The sequence below is a fragment of the Oryzias melastigma genome, linkage group LG19 (assembly GCF_002922805.2).
Source record: "Oryzias melastigma strain HK-1 linkage group LG19, ASM292280v2, whole genome shotgun sequence".
In the NCBI taxonomy this organism is placed as follows: domain Eukaryota; kingdom Metazoa; phylum Chordata; class Actinopteri; order Beloniformes; family Adrianichthyidae; genus Oryzias; species Oryzias melastigma.
In genome coordinates, this window is record NC_050530.1 from 22,040,490 (window position 1) to 22,068,045 (window position 27,556).

Sequence of the window (27,556 nt, forward strand, 5' to 3'; positions counted from 1 at the left end):
TATATATATATATATATATATATATATATATATATATATATATATATATATATATATATATATATATATATCGCAGCATCTGTTATGTTGAAATGATGATAGGAAATAAATATTTTGATCTAAGCAACCTGCTGATGATTACACATTTCCTTTATGAGCCGCAGAGCATTCAAATTTGTTACTTGGTTTATATTGGGATATCTATCATTTGCGCCCGATATGAAAAGTGATATAATTTTAAAAATTCTATGTGATATAAAAAATTCCATATCGCCCAGCCCTTTCTGGAATCTATGTAAATAATCTTCTTATCCACATGCTTCTCAGAATTTATGACAGCGCAGACCTGAAGGAGGAGACCAAAGGGTTTTCTTTGTGGTCAGAGTGATTAAGTTCCAGCCTCTCCACACTACTACTGTAGTACTAATACTACTGCTGAGACCAGATCTTTGATGAAAGTGTGGAAACACCTCTTTCAGTGTGAGTCTGCCTCTGTGAGTGATAAGGAAGTCCTTTCACTGCAGCTTCATACTCATGCCTTCCTACATTTTTTAAAATATATGATAAAGTATCTAAGTGTTACTGAGGGATTATGTTTTTTTTAGCATTTTAAAACTTGAGAATAAAAAAAAAAACTAGAATTATAACAACCTTTCAAAGCTTTTTATGTATTAAGTAGACAAACGAGGAGGCCTGTGGATTTTCTGGGTCTTTAAAACGTGAATATCCGGCTTGTTTTAGGCTACCTGACATAGAAAACAGCAATAAATGATGGAGAAGCACTGAAATTACCAGCGCTCCTCCAGAAAACGGTCTTCTGAATCCACCTTAGAGCATTTTACAGAGGCTTGGAAACTCTGTTTATGAGGTGCGGGGAGCCCCCCGCTCTCTGACACGGCTCTGTTTTAGGAAGGTGTTGCCACCGACTGACTCCTGATGTCATGGAGTTGGAAAAACAGCAGCAGAGAGGTAAAAAATACCACAGAAAGACCCGCTCCTCCCTCAGAGTAACAGGAACGGTAGATCTGCGGTTAGATTTGAACCCACAACCTTACATGTGAGCACACACCAAAGCAGAGTGTAAAAAGACAGTAAGGGGCATTTCTAAGGGCAGATTAGCCTTTCAAAGCGGGGGTTGGAGTTATGCAGTGCGTACTAAGTTGGGGGTGGGGCTGTTTAACTATAATCAGGTCCTCCACAACAGGTCATGTGCTGCAGATAAATGCTTCCAGACCAGTTTTAATCATCCTTTCTTATGTGTCTCAAAGATTTAAGGGTGAACTCCTTTAGATCTAAAGCATCACTGACCTCACTCATCAATTAATAGGAAAGTGGATCTGAATGCGCTAGCTAAAAGCAGCCTGACTCAATGGAGACATAACCACCTCACAAAATACCGAAAGAAACCGCGTTTAGCCACCTGTCAGATCATTAACCATTTAACACCTGAGGCGTCACCGGTGACTCTTAAAGGGTAACCAAACAGGGCAGCATTCTCAACTCAGAAAAGGGGGCGGGGCTCGTAGAGGCTGACCGAGCGTCAGATGTGTGGCTTGGATCTATGATTGTCGGTTAGGTTAGCTTTATGTAGCGTATGCTGGGTCTTTAATGCGGAGAGTGGTAGCGGGCAAAGGGATGCAAGTTTTTCCACAGAACATTCTAAAAAGTTGAGCAATTTTCTCCTCCCCCTTTTCCTGAGAACGCACTCATGGTCCAGAACATTGTTGTTTTAAGCAGCTGGCTCCGAAAGCAAGGCTGCCGGCGCAGTTGAGGGTTTGCAGGTCCAAAAGGGACCCGTGTCTGAGAGTGGTAAAATGTCGCTAGCATCATAGTTAATAAAGGCTAATGTATTAAATAAACAATCCCGGGTGAGATGCTCATGCAAATCCCATCACCAGGAGGGAGTTCGCTGGATTCAACCTCTGTTCCCTGACTTCCAAGTCCACTGGAAAGTTGTGCTGGACAGAAGATTTTTGAAAACTGAAGACAATAGACCTACTAGTCATGCTAAAGCTAACTAATCAACAACCGACCACTACAGAATCAGAGATGGACGGGGCTTTTATACTGGAGCTGCAGAGCATGATGACGTGAAACTTCTGGGAATTATGTTGACCAATCATAAAAATTAACTCTAATACCTCGATTCAACCTGTAGGTGGCAGCACACAGTCAGTTTTAGACTATATTTTTAAGGAATTAAACAAGTTTATTTTAATTTGTCAAAAAATTGGCAAGGACCAAGATACAGCATTTTTAAATCCCCATTTATGGAGGTCAACAAACAAAAAAGTTAATTTAGGGTTTCGTTACCCTTTAAACACAATATCTTTAACATACTGTAACTTTTCAACCGTTAACACAATCGACATAATTCCAGGAATTACTAGGGCTGGGTTGATTAAATCAATTATTCAATTTGAATCGATTTAAGTTCAACAGATCAATTATCAGTTCATAAAAATAGAGATTGATTTAGCACATATAAAGCTTAAGTCTGCTAGCTTGATGCAAATTTTTAATGGAATTCCCCATAGGACAGCTAATGCTAACGTTCGGTCAACCTAAAAATTATTTGCTGATTAAATGAACATCTTTATAAACTACAGGTATGGATTTTCCAAACTCTTTTTAAGGAAATATTTTATAAAGTAACTATATGTGGTCTAAAAAACTGTTTTTTGCTCATACAGTTTTCTTTTGGAATAAGGTGTACTTCTATAGCAAGATCGCCACCTAGTGGCCAAACTGAAACGTCCTCCAGGAGAAGCAGAACAATGTTTCCAATGTTAATGATCTGAACATTTTTGTTAGAACTTCTCCTTTAGAGAATCCATGTAACACTGGATGATATTAACAATCACATTATTTCAATAATACATTTTACAGTATGTGAACTATAAACTCACTCACATTCACATATAGGGGCAATTTTAGATCCACCAATTAACTTGTGACTCATGTTTTTAGGCTGTGGGAGGAAGTCCCTGGAGAAAACACACATGTACGAGAAGAACATGCCAACTCCACACAGAAACCTTCTCACTTGAGGTGAAAGTGGTATAGTACTCAGCACTCTCACCTCTCTGCTGAGGCTGCAATGTGCTGCCTTCAGTAACATGGTTCCATATGAAGTGTCACAAACACTGTTTCTGGAGCTCTAGAACTCCAGAGAACCACATTTAAATATATTAATTATACTCAAATAATTCCTGGAACTATGGAAAACATTCCCAAAATAAGTCACAGAAGGACTCATCCACAAGGTCTTTAAAAAAGAGAACATAGACAAAAAAGCAGGGCTTAATACTATTGTATTTTTGAAAAATTAATTTTTTGTTTCCATTGAAAGAGGAGCGTTCCTTCCACTTAATCTGGGTTCTTCAGATGCATTTAGACATGGCGGTGGGACTATAATGGCGTGGTTATGGGCTACTGCTCTATTGTTTTAATTTCAATTGATTCATTTTCTGAACCTACTTAATCCTTTTCGGAACCACAGGGTTGCTGGAGCCTATCCCAGCTACTGCACACTTTGGACAGGTTGACAGTCAATCACAGGGTCACCTAGTCACAATTTAGAATCACTAGTTCGCCTATGAAGCATTTTTGAGTGCCCACAGAAAACCCGACATACACGGGGAAAACACCAACACGCAACCCCATCAATTAAATCAAAATAACATATATTTTTAAAATCATGTTTTTAAATATTCAAAAACTGTGGGTCCTTTGACAAGCATCTCTAATAAAACAGCTGGTTTGAGGGAGAACGAAAGCAGCTGCTGATTTCCTTTCAGAATAAGAGCTTCTTGAAACTTCTGGCTCACATCTGTCACTGGGTTTAGGTAAAAAAGGATTAAGGAGGCAAATAGACAGAAATGAGCTTCTTCTTTTTTGGTGCAGTGGGCAGCTTTCATTATTTTCTAGTAGACTCCGTTCAAACGGCTGAAGAACGTAAGACTTTTAAAACTTTATTAGAGAACGGAACCAAACTCCCGGAGTTACCACAGCTGCTCACACGGGGGCAGTAAACAAGCTCTGATCAGGAAATAAAAAGCACAAAGAAAACGGCAGAGTCCAACAAGCCCTACAACAAACAGCTCTTTATGACAACATGTTCAAACTGTTCTGTGATTAAAGCTCAAATCAGGTTTTATTGCTATGTCTCCAGAGTACTAAAATTTTTGACTCAGTTTGATTCCCTTTTTTTGCACCAGGGTTCGTTTTCTCAATTAGACATAATCTTAGACAGATAGGTGGACATGGTGAAATCACCAGGAAAGTCCAGATTTGCAGGACAAGCCAGTTTTTCTACTTTGTGCTTCCTTTATTCCCTGGTCAGAGGAAATAAAGAAACTACAAGTATAACTATCGTTGTACACAGATAAAACTACAGCTGAAGTTTGGAGAAGGAAGATGAGATGGACTCAATTTGTATCCATAACTCCAAAATTCAGATTTCCCAGCTAACACAAAACATCCAACAGATGTGTTCAATTTGCAGCTTTGCTGGCTCCAGAACAGCAAGAACTGGTCTGACATGATGGGCCGGAGCCAGAAAATTCTTGTCTTTTTAATGTGACTTGTTGAGCTGCAATAAGACCACAAATAGAAAACAAATGTTTCCAAAGACAACACAGACCAGTGGAGAGCCGGCGAGGTTCAAGCGTTCAAGTCTGATACTCCAGATCAGAGTGAAGCAGCAGAAACAGAACAACAATAGATTTACATTCCAGAGATGATTTCAAACGATTGCTTAGAATCTACAAGAAAGAAGAGTCGTTTTCCTCATGTAGATGTGGATTTTGGAGAATTTCATACATGTCTTGGTTGATACGTAAACCAGATCAAAGTTTGACCAATCAGGAACTCTGATTTGGTAGTGAGAAATGTAGGAGGTCCTCTTTATTTGAAAGAAGTGCCAACCATTTGAAAATCAATCAAGGAGGAGAAATGAATTTCCGGTTAAGCGAGGAGTCAAGTTCAACTAAAAGTCCACAAAGCTAAAGCAGGGTCAGGCAGGCAGAGGTCAGGCACTGGCATTACAATATCAGAGAACAGGCTAGAGTAGTCAGAGATCAGGCGTGGGTCGAGGCCAGGTGGCAGACAGAGACAGTCGGGAGAGAATCAGGAACACAAGAAGACAGGTCAGGATATGACGCTCGGTATGCTGTCAGGGTGGCACAAACAATACTTCGCACTGAGCGAGGCTCTGTGCACTGCTTATGTGTCAGGTGGGTGATTGGCAGTGAACGTTAGTTAGGTGGCATCCAGGAACTGTGCGCTGTTTCCTGACAGACAGTCCAAAGCGCGAGCGTCACATGCCGTGAACGTAGCATAACATAATGCTCAAACTACGTTAGCAACGCCTTCAGCAACACACGTTCAAGTGGTTATTTCTAATAAAAAGTCAATATAAATCCGCAGACATGGGCTACTATCAGGTATTGACAGTTCAGCGTGAACACCCTATCCTGAAAGCGTGCACATCACATGCCCGGTGTGATTGTAGCATAATACTCAAGCTATGTTACCACAGCCCTTGGAAACGTGCACTCGACACGCTTATATGCGTTTCGTGGTCACACGTATGCACGCTTAATTAAACCCTTCCGCTATCTTTGGGGTCCAGATGAATGATTCCATCCAATGTGGACAAAGGGGGACGGGATTTTATGTCTGCCATGGACATTAGTGAAACTCAAAAATCAATGATAAAAAAAAAGTTCAGCGGGGTCCAGATGACCCCACTTTTAATGGAAACAAACCAAGGAGTGTGGAAGGGTTACGACTGCATTCAGGCTGTACATGCAACCGCATTGCTAATGAGCGCACATTGAAAGCTAAGCTAGGTTGAACTTTAACCAGTCGGGAACTTGGATCTGGTAGTGATGTATGGGTAGCATCCTTTACAGAACACAGAAGTACCATTGGTTTAGAAATTGATCATTAGTGCTGCCACAAACGATTATTTTAATAGTTAACTAATCACCGATTATATTTTTCCAATTAGTCGACTAATCAGGTTATGCACACACAACACAGATCATTAGCTTTTAACTAAGTAAAAACTAGATATATAGCATTACCTGCGATAATGCTAGTGTGAATGCTGTAAGCTGAATTTGGCCACTGAAGATGCTGAAATTGATAGTTAAAACACTGAAATTGCTCGCTGAAATAGCTGAAGCTAACAGCTGAAAATGCTGAAGCTGATAGCCAGCTTATATATAAGTTGAATGCCAAATTAGCTTAAAAAACGGAAAAAAGCTGAAGTTAGCCAAAACATCTACCATGTAGCTGAAATATTAGCTAAACTCAAAAACATCCTAAAAAACAAAAAAATCTTCAATTAGCCAAAACAGCTACCATGTAGCTGAAATATTAGCTAAACTCCAAAATAGCCTAAAAAACCTTAATAAATGCCAACATATTCCAAAAACCTAGCAAAACACCATTATATCTTTCAACTTTACTACACTCTGACTCCATAAAATATAAAGTAACGACTTATCGACTATTAAATTACTTGTCGACTATTTTAATAGTCGATTATTCGTCGATTAGTCAACTAATTGTGTCAGCCCTATTGTTCATGAAGGAGGAATTAATAATAATTTGTGCCCGAATGAAAATATACAACAGCAAATCTTCATATATCGGAATAGAGCTGTGAAAGAAAACGCCTGGAGGGAGATTTGCACCGCTTTGACATTTCACACCAAACTTCTTCCAACTGTAGGTGGTGGACATGCATTAGTGGGCAGTAGAAAAACAGAAGAAGAAGAAGCCCCTCCCTGCTTGTCCAGTGTGAACACCATAGTCTGAATATGCATTCAAGAAGATGTGATTAGCGCCTTCTTGAACGTGTCACATGCCCAGTGTGTACATAGCTTCTGAGACACAACTGTTAAAAAAACAACTGGAGATTGTTTACTGCAGCCAATCAGAGAGAGCGCTGCAAACGCTTCACACAGAATCAGCTGATGGGGAACTGGTACTGGACACCTGAGCGACAGAACCAGGGAGCCGATCCGGTGGATCAAAGCCCGCTCTTCTCCTGTCCGTCAGTCAGATGTTGATCTTCCGAACAGCTGAGCAGGGAGGATGACTGATGGAGTCAGTGCTGCCCCGCCCACTCCCACATTCCTGAGAGGAGATAAAACTTTGTTGTGTCTCCATCAGAACACACCCGGCTCATCGTGCTGATCCCGCTCCGAGCCTCCAGCTTGTGATAAACATGGCAGGTCTGAGAGGGGCTGGGCCTGGCGCCCGCGCTCCTGCGGGCTCACAACAACCACAGGAGCGCGGGGTGGTGCCACCAGCCTCCCCGCCATCATCATCATCACCATGCATCTTCAGCTCCAGAGCCGTGGAGGGGGGGTCACAGCCCGCTCTGGAATGACAGGAATGAGGAAGAGGAGCTGGTCCAGCCGCTCTGTCCCACTGTGATGGGAAGCTGTTCTGCACATGATTCTGAAAGAATCTATACAGAACATGGTTCTGGATCCAAACGGACCAGATTCAGGTTCTGCTTCCATAGACAGGGTTCAGAATTTTCTATTGGATCTGGTTCTGAAGCCTGTATGCACAATCAAGGTGTTTCCATTTTGCCAGAACCAGGTTCTCCATGACTGGACCTGGTTCTGAAAGTCCGGTATGGTTGGACAAAGTTGTAAACAAAGTTCTGCATGAGTGAGTCAACTCCAGGTCAGTACCTAGAAGAGGTTCTGGTCTTACCTCCATGACCTGCACGTAGCTGGACGGGAACCAGCCCCGGGTTCCGTCCTTCTCTCCCTCCCACCAGCCTCCGGGCAGAGCCTGCACCACCTTCACCACCTCCCCGGCCTCGAAGCTCAGTCCCTGCTGCTGCTGCTCCCCGGTGAACGGGTATAAAGTTCTGCAGAAGGATCCGGACATCTCCAGCTCGGAGGGAAACGTTGGTTCTGAGTGGAAACAGAAGGACGAGCGCGGCTGGACAGATGTCGGGATCCGCTCCTCCTCCTCCGTGTTGTCAGGACTCCGCGCCTCCGCTTCTGCCTGAAGTCGCGTCTCCTCCGAGAGGCGCGTGAGGCTGGACGGAGTAAGGGCCGTCCGCCGGAAGCGACCGCTCTCCCTTCAAAGTAAAAGCTGAAAAGACTCACCACATCCGCTCTTTCGAATGAAGTTCATCTTAACGTTTCGGTTTTACTGTCTAATTGCTGAAATTAGAACATGTTCTTTTTTCTTTAACTATTTTTTTTACAGAGATTTATCATGAAAAAAAGTTTGAATAGAAAAATTTGACATTTTTTTAATTAAAAAAGAATTTACATTTTTTATTTGATTTTTACATTTAAATTTGTGTTGAGGTCACACTTTTTTAGCTCTCTGTAACATTAAACCATTGTTTCTTAATTCAACAGCTGTCATTTTTCAATAAATTCGTACATTCACCAAAGCAATCAAAAGTTAAAAAAAATATATATAAAACATGAATTTAATCCACTGATTATCTTCTTACACAAATCGATAGGAGGGTATTTTGTGGACCAACAACTAAGTTTATAAATAAGTACAGCTTCTTATAATTACGTTTCTGCTTTTTGCCTTGTCACATATATAGAACCATAAGCTGGGACATCTAGTGGGCTTTTATGTGAGGCTTCATTTCTTTTCTTTTTTTTTTAAGTGGAATGTAAAAAACAAAAAAACAAAGGCAATATATTAAGATTTTATTCTTAAAGATTTTTAGGGAGTATCTGTTTCTCCCGTCTCTCAAACATGAGTGTTTGGGTTGATTTAGCATTTTATTTTGAAGGGTGTGACCGGAAACGTGTTATTTAAAAACAGAAACATTATTGTAAAACTTCTGAAAATATTTAAATTATAGATAAAAAGGTGGTTATTTTTTAAGTGTATATTTAGGAACACAGTATCTAAATTTTAAGCATTTCATGGATTTTATCATATTTCGTCACTTAATTTTGTATGCAAAAGCATCTTATTATGACTTCTCGTTGAGTCAATAAGAAAAGTCTTGTTTCCTTACCATCATCACCCTCCATCTAAAATATCCAATAATTAAGTCTGTCCATCATACATGTGAAAAAGGATATGCCTCTTTAAAAAAATATATAAGCTTAACGCTTAATACAGCTCTCCTGATGAGCTGCATAGTGTAATTATACTGTCATAGCACAAAAAGCAAATGTGTTCTTATAATAAAAAATCATCAAATCCAACAATTCACATTAATATCAAATCAACAATCAAAAAACTAAAAAAAGAAAAAAAACCTTCCTGACATTCTCTCTTGGTTTAAGCAGGTTTCACAGGTGGCCTCAAAATAATGACAGATTTCTTTTTTAGTTGGCAGAAAACTTGTGTAGCTGCATAACTGTTCAGCCTTTCAATAAAAACATCAAGTTTGTTGTCTGAATGCTGCTAAACATTTAAAAGTTCCTGGGACTTTTGTTGAGATAAAATTAGGAGTAAAATTAGTCAAAAAACATTTCAGGATCTGTTTGTTTTCTTAAATGCACGAGCAGCATCCTTTAAGTCTGTGGGGATCCCTCATAAAATCACCTCTTTTTTTGTGATAAATAGAGGCAGAACTTTGCTCAGATGAGGGGAGCTCTGCTGTCGACTGCTGGTCACGGAGCAGAAGTGCAAGTTGACAATCCATGACTGGCGTGACACTAAAGAGGGAACATTCAGAACATCACCAAAAACAGTTCTTCAAAGTTAGTGATTTGGATTAAAAGTGAAAAGAACAGCAGATATCTACGAAACTAAAATGGACGTCATTGTTTTTAAAGTGAAAAAAAAAGATAATTTTTGTTGGGCTACTTGATTTGTCAAATCTTCCTGTAATTTGATGAAAAGTCAATTCAATTCAATTCAATTTAATTCAATTTTATTTATATAGCCCAAAATCACAAAAGAATTTGCCTCATTGGGCTTCAAAATCAATCAACATCTAATTTATGCAAATGCATTGTCTACTTCAGACATGTTGAAAGTCTGGCCCATAGGCCACGTTTAGCCCACATTCAAATGTCCACAGGCTCCCTCACAAAATCAATAATATGCAGCCTTAGCACTTTCTAAGAACTGTGCGTACCATTTCTCCATTGTGATTGGGTGAATCCTGCGACAGACTGGAGACCTGTCCAGGGTGTACCCCGCCTTCGCCCATCAGTAGCCGGGATAGGCTCCGGCACCCCCGCGACCCCGAAAGGGAAGAAGCGGTCAAGAAGATGGATGGATGGATTGGGTAAATTGGGTTATAAACTGTTGTAAACCTGTGGCAACTCTGCTGCTGAAACCTGCTGTGGCACTTCATTTCTAACATTTCAACTGTAAATAACAAAAAGAAAACCTGACAAACAAACAAGGGAACTTGCTTTTAATGTAATGTAATGTTTCTTGTATTGTACTGTATTGTTTAGTAATTTTATTTACTGGTATATTTGATTTTATGTTCAGGACTTTGGTTGCCTCTGATTTTCAAATCCTCTACAAGTAAATGGTTGGTTGATTGGATGGTTGGTTAATTGGTTGGTTGGTTGGTTGGTTGATTGGTTGTTTGGTTGGTTGATTGGTTGTTTGGTTGGTTGATTGGTTAGTTGTTTGGTTGGTGGTTGGTTGGTTGGTTGATTGGTTGGTTGGTTAATTGGTGGTTGGTTGATTGGTTGTTTGGTTTGTTGATTGGTTAGTTGTTTGGTTGGTGGTTGGTTGGTTGGTTGGTTGTTTGGTTAGTTGATTGGTTAGTTGTTTCGTTGATTATCTAATTGGTTGGTGGTTGGTTGATTGGTTGGTGGTGGATTGGTGGTTGGTTGGTTTACTAGTTTGTTGATTGGTTAGTTGATTAGTTGATTGGTTGGTTGGTGGGTGAGTGGGTTGGTTGGTTGGTTGGTTGGTTGGTTGGTTGGTTGGTTGGTTGGTTGAATGAATGGATGGATGGATTGACAGTGACAGCCACCAAGGCCAATGAACTCACTGCCAATGAGAGAAATACAAAACAAATATGACTGTGGTTTGTAATTTTTCAATAGGATCAGGCATTAATTTCTGTTCACTTGATTTAAATTGGAAAGTTTACAGTGAGCATTTATCATGTAACATTTTGTGTTGACAAAAGTTTTTGTCTTTTAGACTTTTTCTTCTTTTTTCTAGTCTTCAAATACAAAATTCACAGCAATTAAAACGATATATTGAAACATATTTCTGTTCTATGTGAAAAATAAAAAGTGTCCTAATGGAATAGAATTCTCCTAAAATTGTGTATTTGTATTTACAATACAGGCCCTCAAACATTTTCATCAAACCAAATTTGGCCCTCTTTGCAAAAAGTTTCTAAACTATAAAAATGAACAAGTCATCGTGAATCTGAGGTAAGAACAAGAAGATAAGCTGAAGAATGAGAGTCGTGTTTTTTTCTTGCGTATTTGGGAGGAATTCTCTTAAAAATCAAAAACATGCCTCTTCTCTGCGGAAATCTGACAAACCTGGCATCCGTAGGAGCGCGTGCCCGAGCTGTTGTCACGGCGACGGACAAGCGACATACGCACGCGCGCAGTTGTACAGTCCAGGCTCCGAAGCTCCGTTTGATTCAACTTCAAAAGAGTAGAGCATGTCGTTCTCTGGTTCCGAAGATCTGAACGAAGAACTCAGTAAACTCGCGGTAAGCAGGAGGAGAGCACACGGAACCGACCGGAGGTTCGAGTCCCGGTCCGGCTGACCGCTCGCTTGTTTGTTTGAGGACAGAGTTACGAGGGCGAACGGAACGATGCAGGACAGCGGCACGGCGTCGGCAGGAGCGTCCTGCCCAACGGAGACATGTACCAGGGCCGCTACGAGCACGGAGAGAGGCACGGGCAGGTGGGGGCCTCACTGGCTCCAGATCATGTTTTCTGATTTATAATAACTATTTAAAACGTTTTGATAAAATGTTTATTGTCAGAGCTGATTCAATAGAGTCCAAAAATGTTCTAACATTAGTTTATGGGGTGGGAGTCATGTTAATAAGTCCTAAAAAATGTATAATTTACTTTAGTGCTGTCATGCGATTATTTTTTTTAATCACGACCTGTAATTAGTTCATCTATTTTAATTTTAGCCTTAAATTTGACATTGTGGTGCAATAAAAGATTAGACTAAGTTGTGCTTTGCATATAAAATCTGTTCATTCTGGAGGTAGCGTTGAGGAAACAAAACATGTCTAGGTCAACAGGGATGTAAAAACCTACATAGTTCATCATCTGTACACATCAGCCATCAATGTATACATTTAACTCATCTAAATTAAATGCTAATTAACTCATCCTTACTTTAAAATTTAGCTATTTTCTTTTTGTTCTTTTTCCTCTCTTTGTCCTTTCTTTAAGTAGTTTTGGTTAGACAGCCGTTTGTACGGAGCTGCTGGGTTGACATGGCTGGGTCAGCAGTTTAGGGACTGTGACCACATGTGGCTGTTTTTTCAACCAGGGGACGTATCGCTTCAAGAACGGAGCAGTATACGTAGGAGAATATTTCAAGAACTTGAAACACGGACAAGGCACCTTCTACTACCCAGATGGCTCCAAATATGACGGTAAAAGTTATCTAGAATTATGCAGTTTTTTATCTGTTTATCCAGCTTTGGAAACCAATTGATAGTAAGAAATGTATCAAACAAATACCAGATGTTTTCTTGAAGTAGTTTCTGAAGCTATCTTCAACGCTTTGTGAAGATGCTTCTTCAGCATGGATCTTCTATGGAATGATGGAGCTTTTGTCAGACTTTCATATCCATAAACTGTAAGAAAAGGCCTCTCTGCAAGAAAAGAAACAGAAAGTAAGGAAGGGAATGGGTTTTAATTCTGTATGGCAGCTGAGTCCCCGGAAACAACTCTAACCAAAGCTGTAACCGGAACAACTTCTGTAAAATAAAATCCTTTTGAAAAGAAAACCCATCAGTGAAGCGGAAAATGACAGGAAACAGCTGTGGAAATCAAAATCTGAAGCGACATGAGGACTGACTGTCAGGAAGTGGTGGAGGACCCAAACGCAGGAGACAAGGTTTAGTGTCAGGAACTTAAATCACTTAACAAAGTACCAAAATGTGACGAAAACCCTTGGAGAACCCAAACCAGCCCAGGGGACGACCCAGGACACGCTGGAGACTCTACGTCTCTCGGATGGTCTGGGAACGCCTCGGGGTCCCCTCAGAAGAGCTGGACGAGGAGAGGGAAGTCTGGGCATCTTTGCTTATACTGCTGTTTCCATAGTGACACACTACCATTCTGTGTTTTTGTGTGCAGGCTTGTGGGTCAATGACCTGAGACAAGGCCGAGGGGTGTATACCTACAGCAACGGGGACACCTACGACGGAGAGTGGCTGAACCACTTCAGGTATCCTGCTGAATACAGGTTATTGTTTTTAGCTGGGATTTCTGGAAGTACAAACTGTTGCAAAGATGGAAACTATAACTACAAGTGCACTGTACTTTAGTACGGCTTCATTGGTCCGATCTCCACGTTTTTGTCAGAAAACTAGTCTATTGGTGTAACCTGAGCTCAGGTGATTGTTTTATTTGTTCACCAGACACGGTCAGGGGAAATACTGTTACAAAAACACCGGATCAAAGTATGTTGGCTCCTGGGTGAACGGCAAGATGCAGTCAGCTGGAGAGTACATCCATGCTAACCACAGGTATCAAGGCAACTTTTTCAATAACAAGGTGAGACTTCATTTACTTCATTCACATATACACCTTTACTTCTTCTGATCCAGAATGAGAAATATCTTTTTAAAGACCAATTCCAATGAAAACTGTGTTTTAAACGTCATTGTAGCATTTTTCCTATAATGGGGGACATATAGAAGGGAAATAAAGCAGAATTTAGCATTTCTGAGCATTTGTTTGTTTAAATTGTTGTAAATCAGGAGCAGACAGGTGTGCCTGATAAAGTGGCCAGTGAGTGTATGTGGAAAGGAATAGAGCGGGACGAAAGGAAACTGTTCTGGGTGTCTGTCAGTTGTGGTTTTTGTATCCCCACTCTACTGTCTCATGGTGGCAGCAAAGACCTTCCTCTGAAGAGCTTCTTGTGTTGTAGCCCAACGGAGCGGGAAAGTTTGTGTTTGACATCGGCTGTGAGCAGCACGGAGAGTTCCAGGAATCTCAGCAGGTAACTTTACAAATCAGAGGGATCCCATGATGACACGAGCAGGTTGATGGAATCCATTTATAAAGTTTTTTTTTTTTTTTTTAACTCTCCTTCCGTCCTTCTTCACAGAACTTTTCTGATGATGAGTGGGATGAGACTGGCGCCCCCCGGTGGGTTCCCCAGTGAATTACTGACCTGACAGCATGGATTCTTGATTTTTTTTTTTTGTTTTAGAGGTAAATAAATCTCAGTGTTCCTGTCCAATACAGAACCCCAACCATATTGCTTATTTTGTTTTCTGTCAACAGCGCCTAATCCTAAACTAAAATGTTGATTTGTCTGCAAATCAAATTTTAAAAGTCACTTGTAACTTTGGTAGAATTAGAACAGAAGAATAATGTCAATGAAATGTTGGATAAACTCTTCCGCTTCTTCGCTGGGGTTTCTTTGACACCACTGAAGATGCTAATCATCCATAAATATGATTGATTCTGCTTTAAAGTGTTGCCTTTCTTAATGAATGCATCAACTAGGAGCACTGAGGGTGAGATGAAGAAAGAAGAGATGTTAGAATCTTCACTTATGTTCTTATTTCTATCATCCTTACAGGTGGTGAAGTGGATTTATCAGAAGAGGCAGAAACTCCAAAGTTATAACCAATTAATAAATGTTTAACATATTATTCTACTGCTGTTTTATCTTTCAATGTTCTAGTAACCTGATGGGTGTTCAAAGATTTAAATATTCAAAAGACTTTATTGCAACTGTCAGCAACAGTTCAATTGTGGGAGGTCCACCAGCAGGAATGCACCTGGTAAAAACAAGTAAAATCAATTAATAAAAATAAAAAAGAATAAGTAAAATAAAATTAATAGTAATTAAATATTAACAGTAATAACAATAATAAACTGTACATGCATAAGGCAATTTTAGAAACATAAATAAAGAAGAATATTATGAAAAAAAAATAGGATGAGCAAGAATGTTATAAAATGTAGCAAAACAAATATCCCTAACGTATCTTATCATATAAATAATTATTCAAATTCATATTTTTGCAAAATATTATTAAATAAAACTAATATTATATAAAATATAACAGAAGTCGATGGAATTGTACTGCGTGTCTTGAATGCCAGAAGGGAAGGGGGTCAATCAGTTCACTTCTTATATGCAGTATTTGGCCCAGTAGATATAATACATATCATTATAATGTCTCTTATTCAGTAAACAACAACAAAAAAAGACCCAGTCTAACTATTTTCTGGAATTTTATTGTATTCGACTTTTTTTAGCCTGTGTTTTATTTTGAAGGAGGCGCCGGAAGCAACTTCTTCCACATCCGGTTTGTTTCGGGCGGCTGTCAATACAGAAGCATCCGACAGAATGTCAAGAAAACTACAGAGGTAGGCGGTGGGGTCTCGTTTTCAGCTCGGCCCGCAGCTGTGGGTTTAAACGGCTCCAGGAATGGACGAGTGTCGTTTTCAGGAGCCGCTGTTCACGTTTGGGGTCATCGCTGACGTCCAGTACGCGGACATCGATGACGGCTACAATTATACCCGCACCCGGAAGCGCTACTACCGGAGCAGTTTACAGCTGCTGAAAAACGCCCTGGACGCCTGGAGAGGGGCGCGCGTGCCGCCGCTCTTCGTCCTCCAGCTGGGAGACCTCATCGACGGCTTCAACAAGGCCCACGGCGCTTCGGAGCGGGCTCTGGACGCGGCGCTCCGCGGGTTCGACTCCTTCCCCGCGCCGGTGCATCACGTGTGGGGGAACCACGAGTTCTACAACTTCAGCAGGAGCGCGCTGCTGCGCTCGCGGCTGAACAGCAGGCAGCACGCGGACAGCAGCCCGGGCTCGGCCCCGGCCCGGCCTGACATCTACGCGTACCGGTTCACTCCGGTTCCGGGGTTCACGTTCGTGGTGCTGGACGCCTATGACGTCAGCTTGCTGGGCAGGGAGGAGTCCAGCGAGGAGTACCGAGGGGCCATGGAGCTGATCCGGAGGTACAACCAGAACCAGGACCTCAACTGTCCGCCAGGTATGAAAGGAGACCCAAACCGGAAGGGAAACCCGGCTTATTTAGACAACAAATGTTATTAAAGGCAGAATAATTGAAATATACATCTTTTCTGGGTTTAGATGAGGCTTTTTTTTAGTAAGTAAAACAAACATTTACTAAAGGAATTTCGTTGAGGAGCAGAACCTTATTTATAAAACAAAAATTGTATTTAAAGTCCTACTCTGATCATTTTTAAAAATCAATTTTCAAAGAATTCCCAATAGTCTTCTAGTTATTATTGTGTCATTTAGAGCCAAAATCTTATTTTCTGCAGAGCAGCATGAGATCATTAGAAATTCTTTTCAGAGTTGTGGGCGGGGCCTCAACACACCTGAAGTGTGTTTTGAATTTTGGACGATTGAGTTTGACACCCCAGGTTTAGATTCTCTCCCACTAGCTTACAGCCCCTCACTTCCTCAACCTTTTTTTTTTCCTCTACTCTCGATTCACAAAAAAAAAAATAAATTAAAAAATGATCATAAATACAAATTTGAGATACCGGTAATTTTCTTAAAATATGTCCATCTGTAAAATGCCACAAAAGGCAAGGGGAAAAAGCAAAAAACCTGAAATAACTGTGGAATTGATGAACTTCATCTAAATGTTGTGGATGTAAATGTTCAGCAGAGGAACCAGAGTGCTAAGAATTTGATCTAAAGAGTATTTCCTTTGTGCTTTATGGAGGAACAGCAGCAGCAGTTTTATACCTAAAAACAATTATTTCAAGGGTGAATCTATTGATCTCTACAGATCAGAATGTGTTTCATCAGTTGCTAATGATCTGATATCAATGTTCTTGTAACATTTTTCTCATGATGGAGGACGTATCTAAAGGAGATTAAGATTAGAATTGCATTTCTTTGTTCAAAAATGTATTTAATTTTGGCTAATCGTAATTAAAAGTCCACTGGGAATGATTTTAAAATGCCTGAAAAGGTGATCAGAGTGGAACTTTAAGATCAATAAACAAACACACTTCAGTCATTTCATGTTTTATTTTTCAACTTCCACAGGAGGACAAACACAGAGTCATAAGTTTGACTTTTTTGTCCTTCATTTAAAAATGTATTCTCTAAAAGAGTGACTTGAAGAGCGGATTTCCTCTGGTTCTTTCGTACTATGCAGACGTCAAGCAGAGGTTCACCATGTTCAACGGAGGCTTCAGTCAGGAGCAGCTGGACTGGCTGGACGCCGTGCTGACCTCTGCAGATGAGAAGCAGGAGCGAGTCACCATCGTCAGTGAGTGCTGCTCTTTCCTGCTCTCCCCTCTCCCTCCAGGTTAGAATCGGAGACCTGTTCCTGCAGACAAAACGGTAGCACGCTTCTGGTAAGATGAGAACTTCAAACCCAAAGCTGTGAGACGGAACTAACTTTGGGTTGACAGTTTAACTTTTAGATAAAGTCTAAAGTTTGTGTCTAAAAACAGGGAAATATTCGATGGAGGGCTGCAGGGTGGAACAGTGGTTAGCGCTCTTGCCTCACAGCGAGAAGGCCCCGGTTCGAATCCCGGCTGGGACCTTTCTGTGTTGAGTTTGCATGTTCTCCCCGTGCATGCGTGGGTTTTCACCGGGGACTCCAGCTTCCTCCCACCGTCCAAAAACATGCTTCATAGGTTCATTGGTGACTCTAAATTGTCCCTAGGTGTGAATGTGAGAGTGAATGGGTGTGTGATTGATGCCCTGAGACAGACTGGCGAACTGTCCAGGGTGAACCCTGCCTTCGCCCTTCAGTAGCCGGGTTATGCTCCGGCACCCCCGCGACCCCGAAAGGGACAAAGTGGTCAAGAAAATGATGAAATGAATGAATATTCAATGGAAACGTTATAAAACCAATACTGGTCTGTGGGTCACTAGGTAACAATTTACATAACATAGATCTTTTTAGTTTGTCTATGATTAGATTCTCTGCGCCACATCGGCCTATGACTTAGTCTTGATGCCTGTCTTGTTATCCTCCTTCTTTACGTGTCTTACACCTATCCGGTTTCTCTTATCAGAATTATCGGCGTGACGTCATGATGTCCAATATCGGCCCGATAATTATCGTGGAATCCTAAAAGAAACCTCAGGGATGCCCACATGAAGGAGAGATCCTCTTCAAGGCCGGAGAGGGGATTTACCAGGATTATTGAAGAGGAATTAACTTATCTAACTCTACAACTAGTTATGTGAATAGAGTTCAGTCAGATAGGACCGGGGGACAGGGCACAGCTAAGACGAGCCAGAGACGTGGTCCACGGCTAAGGCGAGCCATAGGCCCTGTCCACGACCAAGACGAGCCAGAGGCCCGGTCCACGGCCAAGACGGGCCAGAGGCCCTATCCACGGCCAAGACGGGCCAGAGGCCCGGTCCACGGCCAAGATAAACCAGAGGCGCGGTCCACGGCCAAGACGGGCCAGAGGCGCGGTCCACGGCCAAGACGAGCCAGAGGCGCGGTCCACGGCCAAGACGGGCCAGTGGCCCGGTCCACGGCCAAGACGAGCCAGAGGCGCGGTCCACGGCCAAGACGAGCCAGTGGCGCGGTCCACGGCCAAGACGAGCCGGAGGCGGTGTCCACAGCCAAGACGAGCCAGAGACGCGGTCCACGGCCATAACGGGCCAGTGGCCCGGTCCACGGCCAAGAGGGCCAGAGGCGCGGTCCACAGCCAAGACCGGCCAGAGGCGCGGTCCACGGCCAAGAACAGGAGCACAGACGATTCACTAGGAATCTGAAATCTCCTGGAGGAGAATTTTTCCACTCCCCTCCGGAACAACATGTGAATAACACTGCACCAAACAGAAGCTCAGAGAACTAAATATAATAAATAATCAAGAATAGAGAAGTGAATCAGAATAGAGAACAGAACCCCAGAGCCAATGTGTATAATAACGATGATATGGGCGGCCGTGGTGCAGTGGTAGGGCGGTCGACTCCTGATCAGAAGTGAGCGGGTTCGACTCCGCCTTGCCCGCCCATGTGTCGAAGTGTCCTTGGGCAAGACACTGAACCCTGACCCGCCTCTGGTGGAAGGTTGGTGCCAGTGTTGGGCAGCGGAGCCACCACCAGTGTGTGAATGGGTCTGTGACTGTGAAGCGCTTTGGGCCCTCGATGGAGGGTAGGCGCTATATAAGTATACGCCATTTACCATTTGATATCTAACATTTTTAGCATATCAATATTAATCTAAATTCATGAGAGCTACTGTAGAGGGAATCGACCGCCGGGTCCGGTTTATCAAACCAAATTCTCTCTGCTGAGTTCTGTGGAGAAATATGTGGAATGGATGTAATGAAAATTATAATTATTCCCCCAAACTTCATTACAGTAAGTAAGGGAGCTATAAATGGAATATTCTGATTACTAGCTAGCCTGGCAGTACGCCTGTCCAAAGTAGAATGTTTTAAGCCTAACTAAAAATAACTATATCCTAGAAAACCATTTAAAATTTTTTTTTCTAAATATGTCATAATAAAAAAAACGTTTTGAAAATGGATCAAATTATGATCGTAGTGGATCTATAAAGCGGTCTGTCTGGAAACAAAGGTTAAAGGTCAGACCGGGTCAGAACATCTCAGCTTTTCTCGTGACTTTCCTCCTGAAATCCTGATGTTTGACAAACTTCTATCCAGAACCGTTTTTAAAAAACTGATGACGTAAACTGAAGAAACGAGGAACTCTGATGCTGCAGAACTTTGACCAGAACCTCAGCTCAAGCTGATGAGGTTTCTGGTTCTGATCCAGCCGAGGGTCTTAATGCAGGTCCTGCAGAACACTCTGATCACACTGACTTTGATTGTCCCCGCCTCCAGGTCACCTCCCCGCCCACCCGGACTCCACGGACGCCGTCTGCCTCGCCTGGAACTGCGAAGAGCTCCTCGCCGTCATCGGCTCGCACAAAAGCGTGGTGTGTTACATGGCAGGACACGCCCACGACGGAGGATACCACCGTGATGAGGACACGGGGGTGCACCACCTGACTCTGGACGGGGTGATTGAGACTTCGCCCTACAGCGACGCGTTCGGGATCGTGTCCGTGTACGCGGACAGGATGGAGCTGAAAGGAAGCGGGAGGGTGATGGATCAGCTCTTCCTGTTCTCATGACGCCGTAGAGGCGGAGCCATTACAGAACGGCTCCTCTGGGTTTTAATCCGTCAGCTCTTCCACAGATTGATATTTTTCTTTAAGTTATGGGTCGGAACCGACCCGGATTTGCCGATATCTGCAGCCTTACTGTGAGTTTTGTTCTAACGGCGAGAATCCTGCTGAGTCAGGAACTCCTGAGTCACTTTAGAGGAAGAAAATGTTCCTCATTAAGCCCTTTTAACCTTGAAATATTCATTTAAAACCAAAGTATCTAATTTTTAAATGAAGTCACTTTCAGTAAAATTGCTGCTTTTGCTTCTGAAACTGCACTCATGAACTATATTCATATTTAATAAGGGAATTGTGTGAAGTGTTGCTTTCTGCAGGGATGTTGCACTTTTTAAAAAAAAAGATTAGTTTTATTCAAATGTTAAAGGATTTGAGTTCATATGTTGGTGATTATTTGATCTGCAACAATAAAACTCTTTTTCTGACAAATATTTGCACCTTTTCTTTCTTGGAACTGCTGTGGAGCCTGTCTTCATTTGATGCATTCAGGGACATCGCGTAGCTTACACAGCAAATCCATAATCTTAACTGAAAAGAAAACTATTTGATAAGAAGTTAAAGGAGTAAATGTCTGCTGAAAATGAAAACCTGGGTATTTTTAAATTTGTTATTAGATTTTAAAGTTAGTCTTTTATTTTTCATAAATAGTCTATAATATTTAAGTTAAAAAGAAAAAAAAAAGGCATGTTTGTCCTCCTAAATCTATAGAATAACTACAGAAATGTGGTGAAATACTGAAGAAAATCAATATTCTTAATTCTCTTCATAATGAAATGAATCACTGGATGCATTGAAAATGTTAATGAGATATAAGTGAATTAAATGTCAATTTTAGAGGGTTTTAGGAAGGAAAATGTCCAATCTTTAGTTCTGCATTAACAAATACAAATAGTGACTTTTGTGGCCAAAGCTTTAGAAATTTATAATACATTTTTTTGTTTTAAATTAACATTTTCTAAAATTGCTGTTTTTTTTAAGTATTAAGTTTCAATTTTTATCACAGACTCCTTGTTGTGAGGAGATGTATTACAGTAATAAAATAATAACTTTAAAAAATAAATTTAAATCTCACAAAAATAAACTGATGATAGCACTTTGAGTAGTTTTTGAGATCACTAGCTTTTATTTTTTCTTGAATACTTTTTACCCAGCAATATATATATCTATATATATCTATTGATATATATAGATATATTTCTCTCTCTCTCTCTCTCCCTCTCTCTCTCTCTCTCTCTCTCTCTCTCTCTCTCTATATATATACATTTTGTTGTTTAACATTGGAAAATACCTTAGTTTCATAAACAGCAATAAAGACAGAAAATACTTTAACAGTGACTCTAAAAAATAACGTTTACATCAGAAGTTTCAAACTCAGTCACACAAGGGGCCAAAATCCTAAACACACCTGAGGTCGCTGGCCGAACAGGATAAACATTTATTGAACACTCTAAAGTTATATTTTTAAGACTTTAAAACCATAACTTTTTAACATAATTATGAATGAGATATATAGCATTACCTGTGATAATGCTAGTGTGAAATAATGCTGTAAGCTGAATTTGGCTGCTGAAGGTGCTAGTGCTGGTAGTTGAAGATGCAGGAAAATGCTAAAGCTGATCGCTGAAAATAGTGAAGCTGATAGCTGAAGATGTTGAAATTGATAGGAAAAAAGGCTGACGATGATAGCTGAAAACGCTGAATCTAATAGCTGAAAACGCTAAAGCTGATAGCTGAAAACGCTAAAGCTGATAGCTGAAAATGGTGAAGCTGATAGCTGAAAACGTTGAAGTTAATAGTTGAAAACACTAAAGCTGATAGCTGAAAATGGTGAAGCTAATAGCTAAAACGCTTAAGCTGATAGCTGAAAATGGTGAAGCTAATAGCTAAAACGCTTAAGCTGATAGCTGAAAACGCTGAAGTTGATAGCCAGCTAAAATATTAGTTACATGCCAAATTAGAATAAAAAACAAAAAAAACTTAGGTTAGCCAAAACAGCTAGCATGTAGCTGAAAAAATAGCTAAACTTGAAAATATCCTAAAAAACTGAAAAAAACCCTAAATTATCAAAAAAAGAACGTGTGTAAATATTAGCTAACCTACAAAACAGTCTAAAAAAACTTAAAAACAAAAGCTTGAATTAGCCAAAACAGCTAGCATGCATCTGAAATATCAGCTAAACTCCAAAACAGTCTAAAAAGATCTTAGTAAATGCAGAAATAGTCCCAAAAGCTAACAGATTGTCAATTTTTAAAACTTTAAAACCATACATTGTAAACATTACTATGAAAAATAAAAGGTAGGAATATTATTCCAGAATAAATCAACTTAAACCTTAAATAACTTTCAATATTTTACTCTCCATAAAAAATATTTTGTCAAAATTATACAAGTTGTAAATAAGCACAAGATAACATCGGGCCATTAAAAATAATAAAATAATAAAATAAAATGATCTGAAATAATTACCCTGAGGGCCGGATCCGGCCCCCGGGCCTTGACTTTGACACAATTGGTTTACATCAAACTTAAGAAGTTTGAGAAGATGTTTTCTGTACAGACAGCCTGTAGAGAATTGATCGGCTGACAGCGTCATGCTGCCTGTCTGATCCTGACGACAGAACTCAAGAACAGACTTGTCTTGTTTGTGTGAAACATGTTCTTCCTGGAAGAAGCAGTGCAGTTTTTCAGGACAAACAACGGCAGCAGGAAGATCCAGAAGACACGTAAATCAGAGCTCCTGTAAAGCTGCTGCAGTTCATGTTTTCCTTTTTATTTTCCATATTTGGATATAATTAAATCTAGAGCAACTGTATAATATTGAGTGAGTTGTGCTCATTTTCTCTCCAAGTTTAGACTTTAGAAAAAAAAAAGTTTTTGATAAGCTGGAGAGCGAATAAGATTACAAGCCCAGATTATAACTCCTCCACTACCATGCGTGACAATGTGCATTATCTATTAGTACTAATGGATCTAAACAAAGGAGACCTGCATTTTAGATTTATTTCACAGAGATGTTCCTCTGACAGTCAGACAAAAAACTTCAGATTGGCTGATTTACAGTGAAGTGAAGATACCTGCAGACTCTGAGACGGGGCTTTGTCTCGTTTGGAGTCCTGTTCTTCTGTGACTCGTGTGGAACTCCGAATAGTTGAAAAGCTTGAACATTCCTGTGTCAGCCTTGGTCATGTTGTTGATGGTGCCTTTTCCGGAACGCCCCTGAATGCTGCAGAACTTCTCAAAAACATCAGCCAAAACCAGAAGTTTCTGCATTTGGAACTGAGTCTCTTTGTTTTGAACCTAGTATATATATAATGCAGCTACACCAAATCCTTTATTTGGGAATTATATCAAAGTTTGTTTTTTAGCTTAATCTTTGTTAATATAAAGTAGAAGTCACTTAGATAGTGAGTATTATTAAAATAAGGTTTTGAAAGTATACCATATTCCAAATTAAGGACACATTTTGCAGCAGTGTATTCATATTTATTTATTTGAACAAAGCTCAAAATATGAACAAATACTGTCAGCGTGTATGACATTGTGCACACATTTTTCATGTCTTTATAAAATTATTTATCTGAGTAAATATTGTTTCTTTGAAGTCAGGTGCTGGATTTTTCCACGGCCCGTGAAGGCGGCAGCGCGCAGACGTGGCCGTGCTGCAGCTGCTGCGTTGCGTTCAAGTGACGCAGAGTCCCGTCTGGAGTGCAGAGGACGAAGTTTCTCTCAAGTGCAGCCCGAGCGCTGCGGCCGATACGCAGCAATGGCGACTCCCGGTCCGAACGGCGGCGGCTCGGGGATGTCCGGCGGCGTGGTGGGATCCGCGTCGCACCACTTCCACCAGCAGCAGAGCAGCAGCATGCAAGGTAACCCGCTGCCCCGCTCTCAGCCGCGGGCTTTGGTTCAGGGAAAGATGGCTCGTGGATTCCCAGAGGCGAGGAGAAAAAAAAAACACAAACAAACGAAAAAAAAAACTCAAACGCGTCATTTATAATCAACGATAAGGGTGTTTCCGGTGGGACCTTTTCAAAATAGTAGACATGTGTTTTTTCAAATAGAAGTTAAAAATAGTTTAAAATATATGTTGACTCCCTAACTATAAAATAAATAAATAAATAAACTGTAAAGTGCAGGACTATCCATTTTCCTGGATTTTAAAATTAATTTGAACACCAGAGTCTCTATTTTTATCTTTAAAAGGAAAATATAATGTCACCGATCTCATGAAGTCAAAACTTAAGAAATGTGAGCATTTTACGAAGACTATGTGTTCTGATGATGAAAACTTGGATGGTTATAAAAAATAAAAAAAACAAAGGAAAAACATTTTTTCCCCACTGAAATAGTTCAAATACAATGCATTGTGGTCTTTTCGTCAATTAGGTTTTTTTTTTATTGAACATTTGAAGAATACCATACAAAAATATATAAAAAATAAGAGCTGCAAACAACTGCAATTATTCAAACAAAATTAATGCATAAATATTCATTAACGCAAATTAATTGCACCTCGAGGAGCAGCATTCCTTAGCTTTGCCTCATCGATTTAGGCTTCCACGGCGTGTTTTTGTTCAAAAGCTGCATATAGGCATGAAGTTTACCTAGTTAAACATGTTTGTTAGTGATAAATCACAACACAAATGTGTGATTAATCTGATTTTTTTTAAATCGATTGACAGCCTTAATTAAAACATAAATGTTCTAAATGCAGTTTTATGTGTGATTTTTGTATTGTGATTATTTGTAGATATGTGGTTTTCAAACACTGTAACAATAAAAAAATTTTTTTATTGAGATTAATCGCGATTAATTGGGTTTAGGTTTACGATCAATTAGTTTTAATTGATTCCTGGCTCTATAAAAAATACAATACAAGAACATAGCAGAATTCTAAATAAAAGTCAGTTATTCTTCGCTTTTGAAATGCTTAACTGTTGAAAACAAGAATCTAAGTAATATATATATATTAAAACAAACTGTAAATAAAGAATCAATCTAGTGATTAAACTGGTCTAATGATACACACGGGTTTTTCGTTGAGATTTCTGGAAAATTTCTAGAACACTCGATTTTGGGATTGTAGATTCGGAGAGTCCTACAATATGGTGAATGCACAGTGAATTATATTTTAGTTGGACACAACCAATGTAAAAGATTGGTCTCAGTTATGTGTTGATTTTATCCCACTTGAACAAAAATTTGTCAGGCATCTAATTTACTATTTTTTCAAATGTGTTTTTCATTATAAACATGTTAATTTAAATACATGCACACAATGCAACAAAATTCCACATACTCCCACACCATGTTTCTTCGGATTTATCTTTTACTTTTAAGATCTACATATATTTTTTAAAAACTTTTTTTCTTAAAATCATATTTGTTTTGATTGAGTCTTGTAACTCACCTAAAAATAAGATACGTTGATTATTCTTTGATTGTTTTTTATAATATTTAGTTTTTCTGTTGATAAAATGAGTTAACGTTTAAAATGCTAAAGCTAAAGATAAGTGCAAACTTTTTATATGAACCTAATTGAGTATCTTTCATGTTTAACATGGAAGCTGATAGAGCTGTTCTTTTATTTTGAAGGGCCACACATCAGCTTCCGTTCATGCTCAGTGTTTTTGCGCGGGCTTCACCTCCCTCAGTGAGGCTACAACATTAGCGTCTCCCGGGTCATGGAGGCCCGCTGCGGCGCTTTCAAGCGTCTCCCTCCCGAGTTCGTAATTTTCCCAGAATCCCTGAAGTGTCAGAGTTGAGAGCGCGAGCCCGCCGCGCTCGCGCCTGCTGGTTGTTCGTTTAAGAATGCTCCAGAAAGCAGCAGGCCCACTCCGAAATCCACTCCACTCGGAGCTAGGCCAACTGTGCCCCCCCGCCCCGCAGTCAGAGGCAAAACAAACATCAAACTGGATCAATAAAGTGTGAAATCTTAGTTGTACTGACAGTGAGGTACATTTAAGGATCATATTAGCCCATTTTCGTCTTGTTTTGTTGCTTTTAGCGCTTTAATCTTATAATGTTGCCTTTAAGGCCACTCTGTAAATTCCAGCACTGTAGCATGCAGGCTAAACTAGCCAAAATGTTCAACACTTCATGTCAAAAGTTTTAAAAGATATATAGAAGCAGAGTTTATGAATGCCTGTCCATGTTGCTATATCTCCAAAAAGAGCCACATAGGCACCCGTCTGATAGATATGTTGGATTTAGTTTCAATTAAGTAACTTTATTTTAAAATACTAAAATATGTGTTAATTCCAGGAGTTCTTAGTTGATTTTTGAATCAATTTGTGACATACGTCATTTCAAATGTTTTATTTAAACCTTGCAGAAACCAACACCTGCTGGAGATGTCAGATTGATACAGGTATTCCTTCCTATTATACAATCATCTCTTCTTAAAGGACTGTGTTTGTTCAGATCACGTTTTGGTCCATAAATTCATGTTTTTATTTTCAACCCTTCTTTACTCTTCATTGTTCAGTTTCTTTAAAATCAAAACTGTCCCATTCTCATTTTGTGAAAGCCTCCACCTCCTCCTGTCAGATGCATGCTTTTCCTCTCCCATTGGTTGACGCAGACACCAAAACCTGTGTCTTCGCAGACATGGCAGACATGGCAGACAAACCTATGTCTGCGACAGGGCATGGAAACCTTTGTCTGCGCTGACACGGCAGGCAAACGTGTCTGCGCAGACACGGCATGGAAACCTGTGTCTGCGCAGACACGGCAGGCAAACCTATGTCTGTACAGACCTTTTTGCTGTGTTAGAAACAATAGAATATAAAAAAATGGCCAAATCGATGCAGGGGATGATGGGTGAAAAATCCTTGGACCTGACTGTTGACAGTTGTTGATGGATGTGGTTTATTGGGTCAACAAGCAGGTCCCCAGTTCAAACATCGTTGTGTTTTTGATGTTTGCTCTACTATGTCTTGGACTGTAAAAGTTAGTCACATTGGACTAAATAGAGTCACCAGTTTTATTTCCTTTTTCAAAAAGTAAATCAACTTTGTCACAACTACCCTTACTAATCTGCAGACGAATAAAAGGGTAAACCTGTAAAGGGCACCCAGGTAGCCTGTATAAAATATAGAGTTTTTCAGATCGCTTGGTCAGCCAGTGTAGCAAAAATGCTGTCAGCAAAAGGTTGTAGTGAACATTTAAACTAGCAACACCTTCTCATCCCCAACTCTTCACATATAGACGTTTGGTTAAGGACCCCC

The 27,556-nt window shown here is 40.3% G+C and overlaps 4 protein-coding genes and 1 long non-coding RNA gene across 10 annotated transcripts in view; 3 read left to right on the forward strand and 2 right to left on the reverse strand.

Annotated features, from left to right (window-relative positions):
• Positions 1–11,635, reverse strand: part of gas7b (growth arrest-specific 7b) — a 62,420-nt gene extending 50,785 nt beyond the window's left edge. The window contains exons 1-3 of one of the 2 annotated variants that reach the window (XM_024284327.1): positions 11,496–11,635; positions 9,571–9,683; positions 7,744–8,119 (exon numbers count right to left, since the gene is read on the reverse strand). In XM_024284327.1, coding sequence (XP_024140095.1) covers positions 7,744–7,923 — 180 coding nt within the window. In that variant the 5' untranslated portion in view covers positions 7,924–8,119; positions 9,571–9,683; positions 11,496–11,635. The remainder of the gene's footprint in view (positions 1–7,743; positions 8,120–9,570; positions 9,684–11,495) is intronic. The other variant, XM_024284326.1, reaches the window with a different exon arrangement.
• Positions 11,531–14,823, forward strand: rsph1 (radial spoke head component 1). Of its 2 annotated transcripts, XM_024284329.1 has the most exons (8): positions 11,531–11,671; positions 11,755–11,868; positions 12,475–12,580; positions 13,290–13,380; positions 13,574–13,709; positions 14,086–14,157; positions 14,266–14,372; positions 14,746–14,823. In XM_024284329.1, the coding sequence occupies exons 1-7, from the start codon at positions 11,621–11,623 to the stop codon at positions 14,320–14,322; spliced, it is 627 nt and encodes a 208-aa protein (XP_024140097.1). In that variant the 5' UTR covers positions 11,531–11,620; the 3' UTR covers positions 14,323–14,372; positions 14,746–14,823. The 2 variants fall into 2 exon arrangements, with proteins under 2 accessions (XP_024140097.1, XP_024140098.1); XM_024284330.2 differs by lacking the exons at positions 14,266–14,372; positions 14,746–14,823 and having other exon boundaries at positions 14,050–14,163.
• Positions 14,824–14,968: 145 nt separating this feature from the next.
• adprm (ADP-ribose/CDP-alcohol diphosphatase, manganese-dependent) lies at positions 14,969–20,763 on the forward strand. The gene is made up of 3 exons (XM_024284328.2): positions 14,969–16,177; positions 17,324–17,437; positions 19,987–20,763. The coding sequence occupies exons 1-3, from the start codon at positions 15,604–15,606 to the stop codon at positions 20,277–20,279; spliced, it is 981 nt and encodes a 326-aa protein (XP_024140096.1). The 5' UTR covers positions 14,969–15,603; the 3' UTR covers positions 20,280–20,763.
• Positions 17,324–23,523, reverse strand: LOC118600184. Its single transcript, XR_004949758.1, has 2 exons — positions 23,405–23,523; positions 17,324–17,497 (listed from the first exon to the last, which is right to left on the reverse strand). It is a non-coding gene; the product is annotated as an uncharacterized LOC118600184 (long non-coding RNA).
• A 306-nt stretch (positions 23,524–23,829) lies between these two features.
• The window catches only part of map2k4b (mitogen-activated protein kinase kinase 4b), a 12,783-nt gene continuing 9,056 nt past the window's right edge, over positions 23,830–27,556 (forward strand). Inside the window, exons 1-2 of one of the 4 annotated variants that reach the window (XM_036217157.1) lie at positions 23,830–24,196; positions 26,662–26,697. In XM_036217157.1, the coding sequence (XP_036073050.1) occupies positions 23,863–24,196; positions 26,662–26,697 (370 nt within the window). In that variant the 5' untranslated portion in view covers positions 23,830–23,862. The remainder of the gene's footprint in view (positions 24,197–26,661; positions 26,698–27,556) is intronic. The other 3 variants (XM_036217158.1, XM_036217159.1, XM_036217160.1) reach the window with 3 other exon arrangements.